Source organism: Camelus dromedarius, chromosome 10 (assembly GCF_036321535.1).
Source record: "Camelus dromedarius isolate mCamDro1 chromosome 10, mCamDro1.pat, whole genome shotgun sequence".
NCBI classification, from domain to species: domain Eukaryota; kingdom Metazoa; phylum Chordata; class Mammalia; order Artiodactyla; family Camelidae; genus Camelus; species Camelus dromedarius.
The window spans coordinates 73,377,384-73,399,283 of NC_087445.1; the positions used below are offsets into that span (position 1 = coordinate 73,377,384).

Below are 21,900 nucleotides of genomic sequence, written 5' to 3' on the forward strand. Positions count from 1 at the left end.
TGAGAGCACAGGGAGGGGGAAGGGAGGGAGGGGCGGCCGGGGGCGGGGCTGCGCGCCAGGGGCGGGCCCGGCCTGACAGCTCGCGCACGCGCGCGCCCCGCCCCCGCCCCCGGCCCAAACTCCCCCAGGCGCCCTCGGCCCCGCCCCCGCGGCTCGAGGGTCCGGAAGGACTCGAGGGGAGGCGGGAGGACTGCCGGGGCCGGGAAACCCCGGGCCCCCGCCGATTTTTTTTTTATTACTTGTTAGCAACCACACTCTCTACTCTTTGGACAACCACTCGCCTTTGAACGTAACCGGCCCCTGTCATTACGGGGGCTCTGCCGAGGCTGAGGTTGCTCGCCTGCACCGAGCGCCTCTTTGAATTCAAGGACGATACTTTTCCCTGGCAGCCGTTCACAACGATCAGAGTTCGCTGGGGATAGTCTTTCCCCACCGCCCGGGGAGCCTTGCAGCCTTGAGCGGTGGGAGTGGGCCTGGTACGGTGATGTCTGTGTACAGGACAGATAGGGACGTCGAGGCAGAGAGACCAAACAGCTTAGAGTGGCTGGGGAAGGAACCCAGGGGCGCACAACCAGTGATTTCTAATCTTTGAAACCAGTGATTTCCAACTTGTTGGGCCAAGAAACTCTCAGACGTGAAATCACATTGCCGGTAAAAGCAAAAGCTCTGGATCCACAGATAACGTATTTGGTTCCAATCCAGCCTCCCGCCCCTAATAGCTGGGTGGCCTCGGACAGTGCCTCCACCTCTCAAAGCTCTGAGCCCTCGCCTGCCAAATGGAGGTAATAACGTATCCATCTCACCGTTCGGTGGTGAGGCCAAGGAAATGAGCACCTGTGTCCTGGCCGTTGGTTGGTAAACTGAGAGCAATTTTTGAGTAGATACTGATTCCCTTTCTCTGTATTCTGAAGGTCTTCACAAATAACATTCCTGCCAAGCTGCAGAGAACTGTTTGAGTTCCAACCCCTTCCTCTGAATAACTAGGCCCTATCTCCCCAACTTTTCTTCCTTCCAGACTTTTCGGAGTAACTGGACTCCTAAAATGAGCCGCCTTTTAGAAATATTTCACAGTGATGCGTCTCTCCAATCCCACCACTGTCGGTCTCAGCCCGCTTATCATTCTCCCTGAAAGGGTGGAGCAAGGGTGGTTTTTACCTCTTGCAGATAAACCAAGTCTACTTCCTCTGTTGGACAGAATTACAAGTTTAAACTGTCAGATTGTTTTGGTCTGTCTTTTTTCAGTTACAAGTTCCCCTCGTTTTTAGTGTGTGTTTAAATATCTTGTTCTCAGAGTTGCAGGGATTAGAAACTCAATGAATACTGTACAGTTTAGTTTGCTATTTGGAACGGGTAAGTGAAATGCAGGTTATCTAACAAGACCTTGCCTCAGTAATCACCTCAATTTCCCTTCCTGCCAAGGCTGGAATATTTTTTCAAATACAGTTATCTAATCTTGACTGCCTTCTTGGAGACAAAAACAGAGTGACTACTTGTGAAAAGATGCTAATCAGGAGGAAAAACAACCTGCTGCTCCAGAGATGGGAAAGAAGAGGGGAAAAAGAGAAAGGGACAGCAGGAAAAAAAAAAAAAAAAGAGAGAGAGAGAGACCACATTAAAAGGAAACCTTTTAAGATGAGTAAGCAGGAAATAGTTATAGGAACCCATTAAAAGCCACAGCAGTAGAACCAAGTTAATTAGGCCACACTACGAATATGTCCAACTTCATTAAGTTTGGTAGTAACTGGAAAAGATTTGAAAGTGTTAGAATCGCCAAAAAATAAAAGACACCATTGGTCTTTTTAAATTTATTTTTGAAGGGAGGGGGGAGGTAATTAGATTTCTTTCTTTCTTTCCTTTTTTTTAATGGAGGGATTGAACCCAGGACCCTGTGCATGCTAAGCACACACTCTACCACTGAGCTACACCCTCCCCTAGACACCACCAATCTTAAAAGCAATAGAAACAAACAGGATTCAGGATAAAGAGAAATAAGCCAGGCAGAGAAAAAGATAAAATAAGTAAAGCACCATATTTTTAGGAAGAACTAAATTCACTTCAGTTTCCCTTACAGTAAAAGGGAGTGATTTTTAAGGCACAAAATTCTATTAACCAATTATTGTGACTGACCTACTTAGGAATCAATTTTCACTAGCGGTATTGTAAGCCCTGTCTGTGTAAATGCTGAATTTCCTAGATCAGTCTGGGTTATGTATACCTGTTTTACCTTTCAGTAACATCTAGAGAACACTAATTTACAAAGCTATGATCTTGGCGGGTGACTATATAAATTTCCACTGAGTAATCTGATCATGTGGATATTATTAGCACTGAAATAAGGTATCTAGACAAATAGAGACCCATCTAGTTGCCGTGTAGTTAGAGGTAAACAAATCTATCAGGGGCTTAGGGCAATTCTAATGCTGCTTGCAATGAATAAATATCTAATTCAGGGGCTTGGGTATATAGATATTTCTATCTAGTCTATTTTAAAGGAGCTAGGTTTTGTAATTATTCAGTTGGGCTCCTAGTTCCACTACTTATTAGGGGTGTGGCCTTCAGCAAGTTACTTAAACTCTCTGAGCTTTAGTTAAAACAGGGACCTCACAGGTTGTTGTGAGGCCAAAAGAAGGGAGATGGCCGTAAACACAGGCTATGGTGTTAGCTGGATTGGAGAGCCCAGCACAGAAAGCTCTAGAGCTTTGGTTGAATTATTTTCCTTCTCTAAGCCTCAGTTTCCTCCTCCATAAAATGGGAATAAAGCTACTTTGTTTCAAAGGTCACTGCAAAGATTAAAAGAAAAGAGTACACGTAAAATGCTTAACATATAAGCGCACACGTATTGGTTCCGTTTCATTTCCTCTTGTTTGCAGGATTTTTATTTCCTCTGTCAAGTAAAGCAATCCTTTAAGCACTTCTGATGCTTAAAAGACAGATTGTCGAAACTACAATTGATTAGTTGTCTATTGATGAAGTACTCTTCCTAATGAAATTCTCAGGATTTTTTTTTTTGTTTAAAATAGTTCCATCAGTTTCTAGCTTAAATTACTCCATTTGTTTAGTATTCAAACTGCTTACTAAAGACCCAAGAGAGCAGTCGAGTGGAAAAAGTTGGAGTGGGATAAAAGTAGGAACTCTGTGGTGAGTAGAATCTTAACACTGCAACCCTGCAGCCGATTTTTGTATCTGATAATGGAATTCCCCTGAAAGTCTACAAAGATGTGCATAAAATCAGGAAAAACCAGCTGTCCTTTGGCTGAGCAAGTTACACTCTGTGCCACCAAACTTAAGTGAATTTGAAGTTTTTCTCCAACCAGCAGGACTCAAGATGTGTCAGGGCCTAGATTTTCCATGATCACTCTCTGCAAGGAGAGGCTGTGGGCTTCCCCCATGCCCCAAGAAATGATGTTTCAAGTCAAAGAATGAAAGTGACATTTGACTTCTGAAAGTATTGCCAGAGTCCAGTTGACTTCTAGTTCCCTATACTGTGTTTATAGAAATTAATTTTTTTTTTAACGGATGTACTGGGGATTGAATTCAGGTCCTCATGCATACTAAGCCCACACTCTATCACTGAGCTATGCTCTCCACTCTGCTCCCACTCCCAGAAATGAATTTTTTACAACAATTGCAGGACAGAGGTTAAGTGCTGGCCTTTGTGGGCCTGGACTAGATGAGAGTTCCATTTGGGTCATTTATAAATGAGCAGACCACCCTTGAATAAATTAATTAATCTAACCAAGTTTCATCTTTTAAAAAGGGACAACAATATAGACCTTATAAAGATTTTGTGACCTTAAATTAGATAATGTACATATAAAGTACTTAGCAGAACACCTGGCAAATTTAAACGCTCAATAAATAAATTTAACTATTTCCTACTTTGTGGATTTCCAAAACAATACAGTTGCTTGTTCTCGTTTTTTTCATCTGTAAAATGGGGTCGTAAGATCAGATGACAATACATAGTAAGACTATGTATTCATAATAGATGGCTACAGATTAGAGGTTGGAGGAAGAAGTAAACCACCAACTGGTAAACACTGTCTTTCGATCCTCCTGGCGTCACCTTAGTGCCCTACTTTGTCCTTGCAGAGGTGTGACAGAAACTGTACAGGTTTTTGACTCAAGGGAAGGATGCACGGATTTATGACTTTTACTCAGACTGCACACAGCGAAAGGATCTAGCACCCTCCCTCCTCTGTTCTGTACTTTCCCAACTGATTTTTTAAAATCTGAGCGTAGCACTTGAGCTCCATTAAAATAGATCGTGTTAATTTCAGTTCCTACTTCCAGTTAAAATTATTAAGAACCTGATTCTGTCATGAAACACATTGGTATACTGATTATTATACTCAATCAGTTTTGGGATTTCCTGGTGGTGTTTTATTTTCTCGTCTTTTGCTTAAATGATTTCCACACAAAGAGCATGCATTATTTTTGTGGCAAGCTAAAAAAAGAACCTAAAAACAACATAAACCTAGCTAGTCTATTGGCGATTTTAATAAGCATGTTCTACAACTCCTTGATAAAAAATAGTGAGTTGAAAGGAACCAACTACTCAATCCTTCCGTTAAAGATCTCCCTGCAAATTCCGAAGATTAGAAGCAAAGGACGTTTTCACGTAATTAAAGAGATTCATACTCCAGTGGTCGGATGAAATAACAAAGCAATATGACATAGTATTTAGCAGTCTCCATGTGATTCTCAGTTCAACCTGGACTGACTTAATTTTCAGAACTTCAGTTTGCTTACCAGTGAAGCGGGGATAATGCTTATTACTACTTCTTATCTCATCAGATTGTTCCAAGGATTAAATGCAACAATGCACCCAAAAGGCCTAAGGAAGTGACTGATAATAAATTCAATAAATTCATACTACTACAACCACTTCATCTGAAATTCTAGTGGGAAGCACTTCAAAAAAAACCCAAAGGATCTATGACAGGCCACGAATTTGGCATTTTCCACCAAGTCAACGCTGCTTGAGAAAACAGTCCCATCAGGGGCCAGGCACCCTGGAGGCATTCCCACCATTGAAGAGCCGGGTCCCTCTGTGGTCCTGCAGGCCCAAGGTCTCTTTCAAAGCTCCGCGGGGCGGAGGTGAGGCCTGGGCTGGTCCTGCCCAGCGACTGTTGCCATGGCAACCGCCACAGGTTTCCCCGTTGGGAGCGCCCCCTCTTCTGACTAAACCGAAACTCGGCGCAGGGGAGACCAACCGAACGGCCCCGAAGTGGCCAGCTTAGGCCTCTCAGCGACTACCCCAGCCGCACGCCAGAGAAAAGGCCACCGTCTCCGCGCCGCAGGCCGCTGAGCCCCCCCACCCCCTTTCCAGGCCTTCCCGGCGGCCGCCGCCCTTTAACCCCGGAAGTGGGCGGGAGAGGAAGCAGCTGGTGATGCTGGAACAAACATGGCAGCTCCGGCGCCCGTCGGCCTCTCGGGCTCCGGCTCTCCTCGGCTGGCCGCCGGCCTCCGGCTGCTCCCGCTACTGGGGCTGCTGCAGCTGCTGGCCGAGCCCGGCCTGGGCCGCGTCCACCACCTGGCACTCAAGGTAAGGCCGGCCGGGGCCGGGCAGGGCCGCCCTTGGGGGGCGGAGGCCGCGGCCGCTCCCCAGGACTGGGGGCAGCTTTGGCTCAGGGGAGGGCGGGTGCTCTGAGCAATTGGGCCCCCGCCCTTTTTCTCTTTTTTCCCCCGGGAGCGGCCTCTCTCTGAGAGGGGTCTGTTGGGAACTGTGGGAATGGCGGGAGTCCTCGGTGCGTCTGGAAGGGGCAGGAAGATTCCAGCTGAGAGGGGAAGGGACTGAACTGCGGCATAACCCTTGAGGACTTGGAAGGCCGCGCTTGCAGTCCCTGGTGGCTTCCCTAGCTTTCTTGACGATAGCAACCTGCTCTTCCTTCTCACCTCCAACTTTTATCCCCGACTTCGCTTGTCCGCGGTCTGGTTTTGTCCACCGCGTTGTGCCTGGCCGTTGCAGGTACGCGGAACTTTGAGTCAGTTTCCCGGTTCGACTTCGGGCTCTCTCTGGACTGATCAAAGCGGGAATCTCCAGGAGGAATTTCAAAACTCGCTTGAGATACGTGACTGAGAATTTTAAACCAACCTTAAAAATATGTTTCTAATTAGAGGGCCTGCCTTTTTATTCCTCGCTCCTGTCATTGTCTGTCTAGGGAAGAGATTTATGAGAGGCCTAGAAGGATCCCTTGGATCTTCCTTTAAAACTCAAAAAGTGCCTCCAGGCTGTTCAGCAAGTTAATATATCTGGAGAATAGAAAAATTAATCGTTACGACCCAAAGTCTTGTACATTATTTTCATAATACACAGTTTTCATATGAGTGTGGGATTGTAGAAAGTTTGTCTTACTAAAAAACAGTACTTGAACAATGTATTGTATTTTGCGAATTTTAGAGTTTAAAGAATATAGAATCTGGATTAAAACGCCTGGCCAGACCCATACTCCATATTCTGTGTATCAGTTGTTTGTAAAGAAAAATTGTCCTGATTAAAATGGTTCTCAGCCGCAAGAAGCTAGGTGAGGCTCGGCTCCTTTTAAGAATCTGCTGAAAGCTATTTAATCTCTCCCCAGAAAAATGCAGGTAGAAAGGTAGGCAAAACTTTCTTGGAATTTCTAGGGCTTTATCATCCTGCTGTAGCTTATCCATTGTCCTTCGCCCCCAGGCTTCTGACTCCAAGTGATGAACTCCTAAAATTCTTTCACTTTATAGTTTGGGATCCTGAGTTACAGGTTAAGTAATGTAACTGAGTTTTTGTAGTTTATAAAGCAGAGACAAAGCTAATACTAGGACACACCAGACCACGTCTCTTGGCTTTGTGCATTTCTAGAATTAAAATGTTAGATGGCTGACATCGTTAGGTGAATACTGACAATACTGCTATAGATGAAAAAGTATACTGTTCTCAGGGGTAGAAGCAAACTGAATTGGTGTAATTCTGGTGATTGAGGTCTCCATATTGTGCTAAATTAATGTTTTTCATCTTGGTAACTTTCTCAAGTACTGTGGTGCCCATTCCATAATCAGTATTGTAATTGTTTCTTGTCTCTTAAAGTAAACATTCTAACTTTTTGCCCAAGAAAATGGAAATCACCTGAAGAGAACCTGTCAGCCTTGCAACATTAGATTGTCTTGTTTTGCCTGAGACTGAGAGAAATAGGAGAAGTTCAGCCATACACCAAACTAGAGCGAATAGCATAGTGAACTCCCGTGTAGCTGTCACCCAGCCTCGATAACCATTAACCAGTGGCTAATTCTGCCCCCTCCCCACACATGTCACTTCTCTTTGTTCACTTTATCTTTTAATTAGCAACAAGTCCTTTCATTCTTTATTTATTTTTGTTATCCTATGCTACATTCTCCACAGAGAGGTCCTCAAAGAATACAGTGTTGTCTGAAAGTGTAAGTTGCCAGAAGTCCAGGTACATTGTGACACAGTTTATCCAAATTTTAAAAACAGAATGATGCTATATGATGTTTATGGTTATGGATATGTCTAGTGAAACAGAAAAAAGCACTTAACCAATCCACGAGCTTGGGAAGGGATGGTGGAGGGGAATGGGACTCGGCAGAAGGACAAAGGTCCCTCACTTTGTCACTGAGGTTTTATTCTTTTCCTCCTTCCCGCCCTCCCTTCCTGTGGATCTGAAGCAACTATAATATAAACAGTGGATAATTGTGGGGAGTGGATGGGTGGATATTTGCTGTTATGCCTTTTACTTTTGTACATGGCGGACTGTGAGCCTCCTGAGGGCAAGGTGGCTTGTCTTGCTGAGCCTTGATTGCGCAGGGTCTGACACAGATGGAGATTCAGGAAGTGTGTGTTGAATGAGGGTATGAATGCCTGTGTTCCAAGTTTTCCAAAATGAGTGCGTACCACTGGGAAAGGTATTGTTGCCAGTGTTTATAAAAACAGAAATTCCCTGCACCTGGGTGGTGGGCTTGTGAGTGCTCAGCGCGTGACTGATCTTGTTACAGATGCCACCAAATAGCAAAATTATAAGTTATGGCCCTGCTTCTACTATTCTAGTGAATGGGATGTTTTGTTCGCTTAGTACCACTGAAAAGCTACAATGACTGAAAACGTGTTTTAAATTTTCTTAGTTGTAAAAGGAAAACACTAAGCTGTTATTAATTAGTTTCTACTTGAATGGTAAGGTTGCAGCTACTTTTCTGTACTTTTTCAATATTTTCTAGACACATGTACAAAGTTTATAATTCAAAATAAATAATACTAAAGCAGAGATTAGAGGGGAAATCTCCAAATTCTGAATAGTTTTCACAAGGTGACTTTTTTTGGCTTTGGCTCTTTTTTTCCCTAAGTAGTTGTCATTTATAATTTTTGAAAGTTAAATTTGATTATGAAAATTATCTTGTTAAATAAAATGATTAGAAGTTAAATAAAAATGATTTTTTAAATACAATACTTCGTTTTCAGAGGCATAGTTTATAGAAAACCAAACAAATTTTGATTGGATAAAGTACAGATTAGAACAACAGAAGTTATAATTACCTTTCGTGAAGCATTTAAAGGACTTAAATAGTATTTAGTATATGACAGATAACTTTGCTTTTTGGTGACCTTAAAGCTTTTCTGTTATAAGAGTACTTGTACAGACACGTTTGAGAGCCCTTCCTGTTCCTCATCCCCTCCCTTGCATTCCTCAGAGTTAACCGCTGGTACCATTTGGTATGTCCTTTCCACGTTATTGTCTTCGTATACATGTTCCCCACATGCATGTTTCTTTCTTGTTTCTTTTTTTTTCTTTGCATAATCACGCTTTATAAAATCTAAGTCAGGTCAGATTATGTGCAGAGCTCTTTGATTGCTTCTAAGCCAAAGTCCAGCCATCCTGGCCCCTTGTGGTCCTTGGTCCACAGAGCACAAGGGCACTTTGGGTGGCATTCCTGGGTGCCCTGGCCTGAGTGCCCTTCCTCCTGACACCAGTAAGGCTGATGCCCAGCTCTTCTCAGGCTCTACTCAAAGATGCCTTGTCAATGAAGCTTTCTCCGACTGGCCTCACTTAAGTGGCAGAGCTGCACGCCCTCCTCCTCTCTCTTCCCTGCTGTATAACTCTGCATCACTCATCACCATCTAATAGACCATATCTTCCACAGTCTATTTGTTCTTATTTGTCTCTGTCTACTAGAATATAAGGTCCGTGAGGCAGGACTTTTTGTTCATTTTATTCGCTTTGTTATTAAAACATAGAGCAGTACCTGTAGGTGCTTGATAAGTACTTGTTGAATAAATTAACTTGTTTTTTTCATTTACTAGCTTGTGGACATTTAAAAAATGTTAGTATATATGGACCTACTTCCTTCTTTTTAACCACTACAATGATACTTCATTGTAACGGGAACTCATCATTTATAAAAATCATTCTTTTGTTGATGGAAATTTATATTGCATTTTTATTGCTTAATTTTATCTAGTATGAACAAAGCTGCTAGGAATATTCTTGTACATATATCTTTGTGTATCACTTTAGTATTTCTGTGGAGTAGATTCCTAGATGTGGGATTACTTTAACTGAAAGGTACCAAGTAGCACTCTATAAAGATTTTTATCAGTTTACACTCCCACCAGTAATGTATGAGAGCATTCAAAGTGTTCATTTACCACATAGTCCACACCACAGCACCTTATGTCTTAACTTCTGCCAACCTGATAGGAAAAAGGTGACGTCTTGTTTTCAGTACACTCTTGGTGAGGTTCAGGATCTCAGCCTGTTTAATAGTGGCCATTTGTCTTTTTTTTATTTTTTATTTTTTTAATTGAATTATGGTCAGTTACAATGTGTCAGTCTCTGGTGTTTAGCACGGTGTCCCAGTCATGCATATTCATACATATATTCGTTTTCATAACCATTTGTCTTTTAATTTCAGATTTTCTCTATAAACCAGAAGCTTCAGGAAAATTTATTTCAGTAAGAATTTACTTCTCAGGATATATATATATATATATTCTTAAATGCTGATAAAGCATTTGTGGTAGGAATAATAAAGTTGCATACAAACAGAAAACAGGAAGAAGAGAGAAAAATTGCACCCATAATTAAAACCTGAAACTATATTTTAAATAAACTCTTTGGGTAAGTTTTTAGTTTAGAATTTCTTTTTTTTTTTTTTTTTAGGGGGAGGTAATTAGATTTATTTATTTATTTTTAGAGGAGGTACTGGGAATTGAACCCAGGACCTCGTGCCTACTAAGCATTCACTCTACCACTTGAACTATATACCCTCCTCCTAGAATTTCAATAATCTTAAAATTTTAATTCTATAGAGGAGGTGGGGTGGGAAGGGACAAACTGGGAGCTCGAAATTTGTAGATACTGACAGGCATATGTAGAATAAACAAGATTATACTGTATAGCACAGGGAAATATATACAAGATCTTATGGTAGCTCACAGTGAAAAAGAATGTGACAATGAATATAAGTATGTTCATGTATAACTGAAAAATTGTGCTCCACACTGGAAATTGATACAACATTGTAAACTGACTATAACTCAATAACAAAATTTTTTGATTTTATAAAATTGTCTACTGCAAATAAGAACAAACCTTTCAGAATAATCTGAAATAGTCTAGAATAATCTGATGCTGAGTTTTTTTCTGAGATCCTCTATGATAAGTATACATTAATTCAGATGGCTTTATCATCATCATCATCAAACTAGCACTTATTTCTTTGCACTGGTACTTTTGAGATTATGATTGTATTAGGGCCAATTATGTTTCCACTGATTTAAGATAATATAAGTCTACTAAGGAAGGCCAGGAAAAACTACGTTTTTACAACCAACCATATAAATATGTACCTAGGAACATCTTTGTTTTTTTTTGTTTTTGTTTCTGTCCTGTATTTTGTTTATGTTCCTGTAGTCTTGACTTCTCATGGGTGAACAAATACATTTAATTAACTTGATAAGTAGTTCACTGTTACTAGGAATATACCTTGTTACTATGCTTTTTTTTTTTTAAAAAGCCCTTATTAGACATACACTGAAATAGTAACAGATGAAACAGACTCTGTGGGATTTGCTTCTAAATAATTAATATTGGGGGTGGGGAGGAGTGTAGAGGAGCAAAATTGACTACAAGTTGATGGTTTGAAATTTTCTATAATAAAAAATTAAAAAAACAAAAGATACACCATTTATTTGGTTGTAAAAAGTATGAAGTGGATAAGACCACAGGATTGGGGTTTAAACAAACCTGAGTTAGAATGCTGACGCTGCCACCCACCAACATTATGCTTTTAAGCAAGTTTTACCACTCTTGAGTCTCTGTTTCTTCCTCTGTGGAATAGGCATAGCAACACCTACCTCACAGGTGTAGGAAGAGTGACTATGGTGTAGATAAAGCTCTTCTTAGTACAGTACTGGGTACAAAGTCAAGTGCTTGCAGTCCCTGTGATCCTTGGGGAAGCAGGCAAACCTTACTGCTGGGTCAGTGCTAGTGGAAATGGTATGGTAGCTGTAGAGAATGGAATTAAGTCTTCATTGCTCGTGTCGGGTATTGTCATCCTCCCCTACTTTGGCAGCTCCTTGTCTTGCCTCCTTCTGCTTTGTCACTCTGCCATCAAGCGACTAGCATCACTGCTTCTTCTAGGAGAGGTTCTGGAGGGAGAGATGTGAGTGCTGAGTTTTTGTCTCCACCATTCACCCATCCCCAGCTGGTGGCTGGAGCATTCTAGAGCCAGCTCACAGAGTGGACAGGGCGTCTGTCCCAGGACGCCCTGATCTCTGACTTCCCTGTGTGGAAGGAGAGGTTTCCTTGTTCCTGGACAGTTAGCACTGGTTGTTGGAGATTTTTGTAATTTTTTGAGGCTGCGTATTTATCTTTTCCTGGGCCTCAGCCATTAGTGGTGTTTCGTAAATATTGGTTTATTTACATTGGATTCAAAGTTGAAAGAGTGATGACAGTGTGTGACCTTCCCAGTCCCTTCTAATCTCAAATTTTCTCTGTCTCTGTGATTTGTATAGTGAGATACGCTTTACAAAGTCACTTCCATACATACCTTATTTGATTCAGTGATACAATGGCTTAAAATGGAGTGTCGGAGTTTAGGTTAGGTGAGGGTCCTGCAGTTATTACTGGCAAATGGTAATACTTAAAAATAATGATTAGGTTTTTTGTAATTATAAATTAGAAAATACAAAAAAGTATATCATACAAAGAAAAAATTGCTACCTACCATCCCACTAGTACTTTCATGGTTTGATGAATTTCTTTCAAATCCTTTATAAATAAATAAATGTAAATATATATATACCTTTTAATTTTTTAAACTTAGCTCTTATTGCATATATTTTGGATTCTGCATTTTGCATTTAATATTTTTTCTAGCTTTATTGAGATATAATTGACAAATAAAAATTGTATGTATTAAAGATACACAATGTGATTTTTTTTAACAATATGATATTTTGATATATATTGTGAAATGATTACCATAGTCAGGCCAATTAACATATACATTCAAATGGCTAACTTTTGTGTGTGTATATGTGTGAACAGTTAAGATTTACTCTCAGCAAATTTCAAATATACAATATTGTTAACTATAGTCATCATGCTATACATTAAATCTCCAGAATTTATTCATCCTGCATATCTGAAACTTGGTACCCTTTGACCAACATCTCCCCACTTCCCTCTACCCCTAGCCCTTGGTAACCACCGTTCTGCTGTCTGCTTCTACAGAGTCAACTTTTTTAGATTCCACATGTAAGTGAAATTGTGCAGTATTTGCTTTTCTGTATCTGGCTTATTTTATTTAGCATAATGTCTTCCAGATTCATCTGTGTTGTCGCAAATGGTAAGATTTCCTTCTTTTTTAAGGCTGAAAAATAGTCCATACACACCCACGCACACATTTTCTTTATCCTTTTATCTGTGACAACTACTTGTCGGCATTGTTGGCAAGATTGTTTCCGTAACTTGGCTGTTGTGGCTACTACAGTGAACATGAGAGTGCAGCTGTCTCTTCAAGATAGTGATTTTTATTTCCTTTGGATATACACCCAGAAGTGGGATTGCTGAACCATATGGTAGTTCTCATTTTAACATTTTGAGGAACTTCCATACTGTTTTCCATAATGGCTGTTCCAATTTACATTCCCACCAGCAGCGCACAAGAGTTCCCTTGTCTTCACATCCTCATCAACTCTGGTTGTCTTTTGACTTTTTTATAATAGCCATTCTAACGTGTGTGAGGTGATATCTCATTATGGTTTTAATTTGTATTTCCTTGATGATTAGGAGTGTTAAGCACCTTTTCATTTACCTTTTGGCCATTTGTATGTCTTCTTTTGAGAATATCTATTCAGATCCTTTGCCCATTTTTAAATCAGGTTATTTCTTGCTATTGGATTGTTTGAGTTCCTTGTGTATTTTGGCTGTTAACCCCTTATCAGCTATATGGTTTGCAAATATTTTTTCTGATTTCCATAGGTTGTCTCTTCACTCTGTGGATTGTTTCCTTTGCTGTGCAGAAGGTTTTTAGTTTGATACAATCCCATTTGTATGTTTTTCTTCCTTTTTTTTGTATTATTTTTTTTTTTATTGAAGTATAGTCAGTTTATAATACGTCGATTTCTGGTGTACAGCATAATGCTTCAGTCATACATGAACATACATATATTTTCATATTCTTTTTCACTGTAAGTTACTGTGAGATATTAAATATAGTTCCCTGTGCTATACAGTATGAACTTGTTTGTCTGTTTTATATATATTAGTATTTGCAAATCGCAAACTCCCAATTTATCTCTTCCCACCCTCTCCCCACTCTGGTAACCGTAAATTTGTTTTCTGTGTCTGTGAGTCTGTTTCTGTTTTGTGAATAAGTTCGTTTATCTTTTTTTTTTAGATTCCACATATGAGTGATACCATATGGTGGTTTTCTTTCTCTTTCTCTCTTATTTCACTCGGAATGATGATCTCCAGGGCCATCCATGTTGCTGGCAAATGGCATTATTTTATTATTTTTTATGGCTGAATAGTGTTCCATTGTATAACTATACCACAGCTTCTTTGTCCAGTCATCTGTCCATAGACATTTAGATTGTTTCCATGTCCTGGCTATTGTAAATAGTGCTGCTGTGAACATTGGGGTGCATGTATCTTTTCATATTAGAGTTTTCTCTGGATGTATGTCTAGGAGTGGTGTTGTTGGATCATATGGCAACTCTATTTTTAGTTTTTTAAGGAATCTCCATACTGGCTATACCAGTGTGCATTCCCACCAACAGTGAAGGAGGGTTCCCTTTTCTCCACACCCTCTTCAGCATTTGTTATGTGTAGACTTTCTAATGATGGCCATTCTGACCAGTGTGAGGTGATAACTCATTGTAGTTTCGATTTACATTTCTCTGATAATTAGCAATGTTGAGCATCTTTTTATGTTCCTATTGGCCACCTTTATGTCTTCTTTGGAGAAATGTCTATTTAGGTCTTCTGCCCATGTTTTGATTGGGTTGTTTGTTTGTTTTTTTGTTACTGAGTTGTATGAGTTGTTTGTATATTTTGGAAATTAAGCCTTTGTCAGGTGCATTGTTTGCAAGTATTTCCTCCCATTCCGTATGTTGTCTTTTTCTTTTGTTTATGGTTTCCTTTGCAGTGCAAAAGTTTATAAGTTTGATTAGGTCCCATGTGTTTATTTTTGCTTTCATTTCTATTGCCTTGAGAGACCTAAGAAAACATTACTATGATCTGTGTCAGAGAATGTTTTGCCTGTGTTCTCTTCTATGAGTTTTATTGTGTCATGTCTCATATTTAAGTCTTTAAGCCATTTTGAGTTTATTTTTTTGTACGGTGGATGGAGTGTTCTAACTTCATCCATTTATATGCAGCTGTTCTCTGCTGAAGATCTGATCCACAACCTCATCATAGGTGTTTGGTGTTTGCAATTAGACTACCCTGAAGTCCAAGAGATCCAAGTCTAGAAATAAAAAATAACTACTCACATAAAGATCTTCTGCTAGGAAGATCAGCAGAGAAGACAACCAAGAGCAGAATTAGACCGCCTAGACCGCCTCAGTCTGTTATAAAGCAGCAGTATTTAAAAGAATGAACAAAGGATGGAATTTAAAAATACGAACAAGAAACAAACACTAACCAAAATGACTATGCAGATTTGAGGAAGAATTGAAATCCAAGTTTTAGAAAAGTACATAGCATAGTGCCTTGCATTTAGGAGCTACTTAATAACTATTAACATTTGGGCAAATAATTCTCGATATAAAACTTGACTTTATGTCATGTGAAGCATCTTTGTGAAACCTCAACTTTAGAAGTATTCACTAATACTGTTGTTCTGTTGATGCTAAAATTTGTTGATTGAGGTTGGAGTCATAGCTTTGAGACAGTTTCATATTATGTGCAGGTATCCCTTGTCATCCTGCGGTGGGAGGAACCGGTTACACAGAACTCCTAAGAAGGTTTATATGAACGAGTGTATTCTTGGAGCAGCTTTGGCCACTTCTCCGTCCCTCCTCCCCCTCCATGTTTTGACTGCCTGCTGGATGCCAGGCCTTGTACTATAAGGAAGGCTGGGAGGATGACTAAAACATTGTTCCTCCTTCCCTGGAATTCACATTCCAACAGGCCAGCCTGCCCCCAGGACCCTTACAAATACACTGGAATGAATCAAATCTATTGTGTGCTTCCTTCTCAAAATTGTTGCTGTCTTAAGAATTTCTGATGAGTCTTCTTCAGCTTTTGGAGCAAGATAAGGTACCACAGCTGTATGTATTACTGAGTATATGGAAACATTGGTTAGCTAGCAGGAAACTTAGACACCATAGTTTTTAAAGCAAACGAATAGGTTAAACAATCAAGTTAACTTTTCCGTATTACTAATTCTACCACTGTAAATCTTTTTAGGATGATGTGAGACATAAGGTTCATCTGAACACCTTCGGATTCTTCAAGGATGGGTACATGTGGGTGAATGTCAGTAGCCTTTCAGTGAACGAGCCTAAAGGAGCCACAGACAAGGACACAACTGTAAGTGTCTTTCCGGGAGATCAAGGGCTTAGGTGAGAGCTTCACCCCATACTTAAATATGCAGTATCACAATGTGGGGCAAATTAAACATGTGAGCAGGCATCAGATAGTTTTACTTTTAACACTTAAGTTGTAATTCTTGAATAATTTTAGTAGCGAGTGATCCTTCTTATAAACTGAATGCTCAGAAAACAGAGGAGGCCAGGCCCCAAAGCTACCCTTTCTGCTCTTAGAGTGAAAAAGGCATGGACGCCGGGGCATCACATGGTTATTTACGTCTACTGTTTTTACCCCCTCTTAGATTGGATTCAGCCTAGACCGTACAAAGAATGATGGATTTTCTTCTTATCTGGTGAGCATTAAATGCATGACCCAGTCACTCTCTTCACTTGAGCTTAAGACACTGGATGGGAACACCCTGCTTCTGTCAGTGCTGTTTTCTTGAGGTGGTGGCTGCTTTGACTTCCAGGCATCTCTGAGCACCCACAGTGTGTTGATTGAACTGAGGCTGGGGCATTTACTTGCTTCGTTCCTGAAAACTTTTTGTTCTTGTTCTAGCATGAATGAATAAGGTGATGTATAATTAGGTCTTCCTTTCTTAGGATGAAGATGTGAATTATTGTATTTTAAAGAAACAATCTGCCTCTGTCACCCTTCTAATCCTAGACATCTCCAGAAGTGAGTAAGTAATCCTAACAGTCCTCCAGTCCGATCCCAGAGTGAAGTTAGGGGGAATTTGGTAGCTAAGCTAACATTTATTGTCTTTCACGTGCAAATACTTTGCTGAGTGCTGGAGATTCAGACCAGGATCGGGGAGGCAGCAGTCCAGTCCTCGAGGAGCTGACAGATGAACGAGGGAGACAGAGCAGCAATACAGATGATCACAGCAAACTGGAGAATAGTGGGGCAGGGAGACTGATGATTGTGGAAGAGAAGGGAAGGCTTCCAAGAAGTGTTGGCCCAACCAGCCTTACAGAAGAATAAGAAAGGGAAGAGCATTGCGGGCACTGGGAACATTATAGACAAAGGCAGAGTGGCCTGAAATAGCATGGTGTGTTCAGTAAAATGAGAGCGCCGTTCACGTCCAGCTAAGGGAACAAGGAAGGCTTCTCCCTAGCCAGTGCTGGAAGTGCTTCCTGTGATGCGTGTGATTGTGCCAGCTGAGGTCACAGCCTGGAAACCCGATGGCCCCTCCTCAGCTGGGATGAGGCCCACAAAATTGGGGTTTGGTAAGAAGGGGGAAGGGAGGAAATGCATGTTAGACAAGCGGCTAATAGTGCTCACTGCCCCTCACGTGATCCCCTAGGCTTCACTCTAACACCTTATTGGTTTTTTAACTTCTTATCCTTTTCCCTGGTGTACCGATTTGCTGAACACATTATGGTTACTTGGGGGGAAATATGTACCTCCGAATTTATGGCTGCTGTGAACTTAAGCTTTAGAGTGAGACTGCCTGGGTCCTCCCCCAGCTACTTACTAGCTTACTGCTCTTGGGCAAGTTATTTTCCTTTTCTGAGCTTCCATTTCAGCAGGCAGTAGAATGTAAAATGCAAGCAGTAGAATCTGCATCACAGGATGTTATGGGACTCCATGAGATGATAGATTTAGATCTTGAAACAGTGCCTAATTTACAGCACTTAATGGCATAAGCATTACCTTGAACTCTTTTTCTCCTATCTTATTTGAATGTAGAGTGAGAGTAAAATCTCCACCAGAAGCTGGTACCCAGTTACCAAAGATCGTCTTCAGCAAGGAGGAGAAAGGCCTTGGTCAGAGCCGGGAGCCTGGTGTTAAGCCTGTTTCAACAAGCAGCCAGACCCCGAAAAAACCAGGTAAACTCTAAGGTAGAAACTAGTGTTTCTTCACTGCCCTGCTTTGTGGATTCTTTTTTGTTCCTAAGTAAAAACAAGTATGATCTTAGCATTCTTTTACTTTTGAGATGATATAAAAATATATAACAATTAAAAGAAAAATGTGGAAAAGCTGGAAAAAGAAGTCATTTCTCCTTCCTCTTAGTGTTAGGATTTTAGTAATGTATGTTTCCTTCCAAACTTGTTTCCTAAGTTTAGAACATTTGACTTTTAAAATTTATAGTCATGTTTATAATTCTGTAAGCATCCCCATTCGCTGAACTCTGAGATATTTCATACTTGTCAGATACCCTGTGAAATGGATACTGTAATTTGCTCAGCATTTCTCCTTAAAGAAACAGATTTCTGTTTTGATGCTATTCTAACACATTGTGACATCAGGCATCTTTATTTGTAGAACTTCTGTCATCTGTAGAGCTTTCTTTAGGATGGGTTCCCAGAATTAGAATGTCTGGTTCAAAGACTATGAATACTTTTGAGAATATTGATACATATTTTCATTCCCTTCCACATGAGTTGTATGAATTTATACTCCTGTTGGGAAATGTATAAGAATGGTGCCCACATCACCATGTCCTAGCCAATAGTGAGTTTTGGGCTTTTTTTTTTTTTTTTAATCAGAAAGTGACAGGCAGAAAGGTAGTCTTGATTTTGAAGTCACTCTTATTATTATTGAGTGTTTCTCTGTATGTTGATTAACCAATTTTTATTTATCACCTCTTTTATTAACCGTCAAGTTTACCTAATAATTTATATGAGTTCTTTAAAGATAACTCACTATCTATTGTATTATTTTTTTCTCAGTTTGTCGAACTCTAACCCAAATTAACAGACATGCAGAAATAGTACATTTGTGTGATGGGGTAGTTTCATGTCTGTGCACCGTCTCCTCCTTGTCCAGATTCCCCAGGCTCACATCACCATTCCCTGGGCAGAAACCATTTCCTTCTTTTTATTCTGAAATGCTCTCCCTTACTGCAGGGAGCTTGAGATTCTGTCTTCCTCACAAGGAGTGTCTTCAGTAAAAATAAGACACAGATGCCCTCTCTGTTCCATGAAAGAAGTCATTAGCAATCTTAACACTTCTTGCTGTGCGGAAAAAAGTATGCCTAATGCTAATATATTAGCTATCAATTTTTCCATGTATATAAATAAATCTCATGTATATATGTATTTCAGACAGTGATCTGTCTTCAAACATAATTACTTAGAAAATAGGGAAAGTCATTCCATGTAGCATCTCTGGCAATAACAGGCACTAGGTTATTTAGAGATGATTTCCCTAGTTGGTACTGAGTATCATCATTTATTAGATTGCATTTATATTATAACAAGTTTCAATCTGCAGCTTCTACAGCTCAAGAATTTGGGGGGCTCTGAGGGGATGGCAGTTCACAAGATAGCACGTGGCTTCACTCTTTTAATTGTTTGAATTATTTGACATTAGATGAGCTAGTGTCTCATAAAATGATACAATGTCGTATGAGCTGAATCACGCAATAATAATCTTCTAAATGGTTCTGTTTCTAGATGGCGGAAAATCTAAAGGTAGTACAGTGGATTCAAAGGTAAGAACTAACCCCAACTTGTGTTCTCAGCTTTCCTGGGTGGATAGGTGTGTGTGTGTGTGTGTGTGTGTGTGTATGTATGTATGTATGTGTGTGTGTGCTTATAGGAATGTATTTATATGCACACACACACACAGGTGCACACACATACACCTGGATGCCACATCTACAGGGAGTTGCCTTCTATTTGGGGAGATAACATTGACACTGCGAAACAATTTGAAAGTAAAATTGAGTGCTGAGTTATGCAGCGTGTATGAGATAGGGGCTCAGGTAGTGAGGGGGGAGGGAAGTGAGCTGTCTGGAAAGCCTTCTGGAGGGAGGCGTCACCAGGGCTTGATGTTTGGTGGCTTGTTTGGGGAAAAAGAAGAGAAGGAAGGGGATGAAGACCATCATGAGCAAAGACTGGAAGTGGAAGCGAGGGTGACCAGTGCTGGCCTGTTTGAAGTAAAAGGTACATACTTGGGAGCAGAGAGAGGGATCTTAGCTAATATAGGGCCAGAAAATTGAAGGTATTGATGCACAGAAAATAGGAAGTCACCATGTGTTCTTGATGAGGATGGGCTGTGAGACATAAGGTGTTAAGGGGAGATCACTGTTCCGAAGGTGATGTGTAGTAGCCTTGGGGAGGTAGACAGTGAATTAGAGGGACAGGAGGAATGCTCTTGTGATAGTACAGGTTTAGGGTGGTGGGGATCTGCACTAGAGCAGAGCTTTGCAATGTGAAATACGGGATCAGTCTCAGGGGCCATTTGAGGGTGGGAGGAAGGTAGGAGAAGAGGTTGGTTTTTTTTTCCCTCCCCAGAGGGGTAGGGAGTAGAAATAGCAGAGGGAAAATGGGGAAGTTTTGGTTTGGGATATCTTGACTTTTCAGCGAGGGCCATCCAAATGGCAGTATTTTATTTTGTTTTGTTTTAATAGCTTTATTGATATACAATAAACTGCATATAGTTTAAGTGACAATTTAAGTTTTGACTTACATGTACACCTGTGAAACCACCACAGCCAAGAGAGTGAGCATACCCATCACCCCAAAAGCTTCCCCTGCCCTTTGTCACCCTCCTGTCCCTAAGTAACCACTGGTCTGTCACTGTAGGTTAGTTTTATAGAACTTTACATAAAAGAATTATGTAGTACATGCTCTTTTTTACTTGCTTTCTTTTAGCATAACCATTCTGAGTTCACCTGTGTTGCTCCATGTATCAGTAGTTCCTTCTTTACTTAGTCTTAGTCCCTTGTCCCGGTGGCAGTATGACGATCATTTGAAATCGGGAATGGAGTCCAGGCACTGCGTAAGGGTGTGACCTGGGCTGGCGTCCATGTTCTCGCTAAGGCTTAGAGACTAGAGGGGTGCCCCACAGGAAGATGGGGAATTGGGGCAGGCAGTGGGGGCTGCTGGAGAGACAGAAGAGATAGCTGAGAAAGGAATGGGTAAAGAATTCCCATCCTCTGTGAAAGAGGATTTTTAAACATCTTGAAAAGATGGTGATTTTTTTTTCAGAGAGCTTTTGAAGACCAGAAATTTAGGGTTTAAGAAGAGTTTTGGAGTTAAAAATTTTTTATTTTTGTTAGCGTACCTTTTCTGCCATTATCTTCCTAAAATGGGTTATGTCTTTTTTAGGCTACAGGAGAGAAGTCTTTTTCCGTTCATAATAATGATGGAGCTGTTTCATTTCAGGTATGTATTCTCTTTGAGTAAAGCTTCATAGACTTTATCTGTACCATGTGGAAGGATGAATTTTTAAAGGAATTTGGAGTTTAGGAATAATAATTTAGGCGTGTTATGTATCAGTCACCTGATTCCAGTAGCTCTCTCTGTAACAAACCTACAGGGTGATATTGTTACCCACCACTTAGCAAATGATAAGTCTCTGGGAGAGAATAACTTGGTGAATGTCCACTGCAAGTGGTGAGGCCCAGACTCTCACCCAGTTCTCCCTGGCTGTCCCCACAACTCTGCCTCTCTAATCCCATGCTGCCTCCCGCTCAGAGTGTGTCAGAAATGCAGAAATCTGTACCTGAGAGGACTGTTGGTGGTCATTTAGGGTGAGGTTGTCATCTTAGAGATGACTTCACTGAGACTTAGAGGCCTGAGTGACCTGCTCAGCTGTCACCGTTGTTAACTGCATCACCGCCTATGTACAGGATAGGGCATTGGACTGGATCTCAGAGCCCACGTACTTGTTGGTGACCTTGGATGACTCACTTAACTTCTGAACCTCGCTCTTCAATCATCTGAAAATGGAAAGTGGTGGCACCTATCTCACTGGGTTGTTAGGTGTATCGTTTCTCTAAAAGTGCTTTGTGAAGTGCTATACAAATAATTTTTTGTCATTAATTTGTAAGAATCACTGCCTCTTTTCTAACCAGTTTTCATTCATTGAGGTATAATTTGCTTGGAGTGAAATGCACCGATCTTAAGTCTACGATAGG

General features: G+C 40.7%; 1 protein-coding gene across 2 annotated transcripts in view; it reads left to right on the plus strand.

Annotated features, from left to right (window-relative positions):
* The first annotated feature begins 5,357 nt into the window (after positions 1 to 5,357).
* The window catches only part of GPR107 (G protein-coupled receptor 107), a 54,258-nt gene continuing 37,715 nt past the window's right edge, over positions 5,358 to 21,900 (plus strand). For both annotated transcript variants that reach the window (XR_010382819.1, XM_031450696.2), the window contains exons 1-7: positions 5,358 to 5,548; positions 15,906 to 16,028; positions 16,330 to 16,380; positions 16,631 to 16,710; positions 17,721 to 17,860; positions 19,430 to 19,467; positions 21,089 to 21,145. Coding sequence is in view for 1 of the 2 variants with exons in the window: in XM_031450696.2 (XP_031306556.1) it covers positions 5,408 to 5,548; positions 15,906 to 16,028; positions 16,330 to 16,380; positions 16,631 to 16,710; positions 17,721 to 17,860; positions 19,430 to 19,467; positions 21,089 to 21,145 (630 nt within the window). In the remaining variant the exon portion in view is untranslated. The remainder of the gene's footprint in view (positions 5,549 to 15,905; positions 16,029 to 16,329; positions 16,381 to 16,630; positions 16,711 to 17,720; positions 17,861 to 19,429; positions 19,468 to 21,088; positions 21,146 to 21,900) is intronic.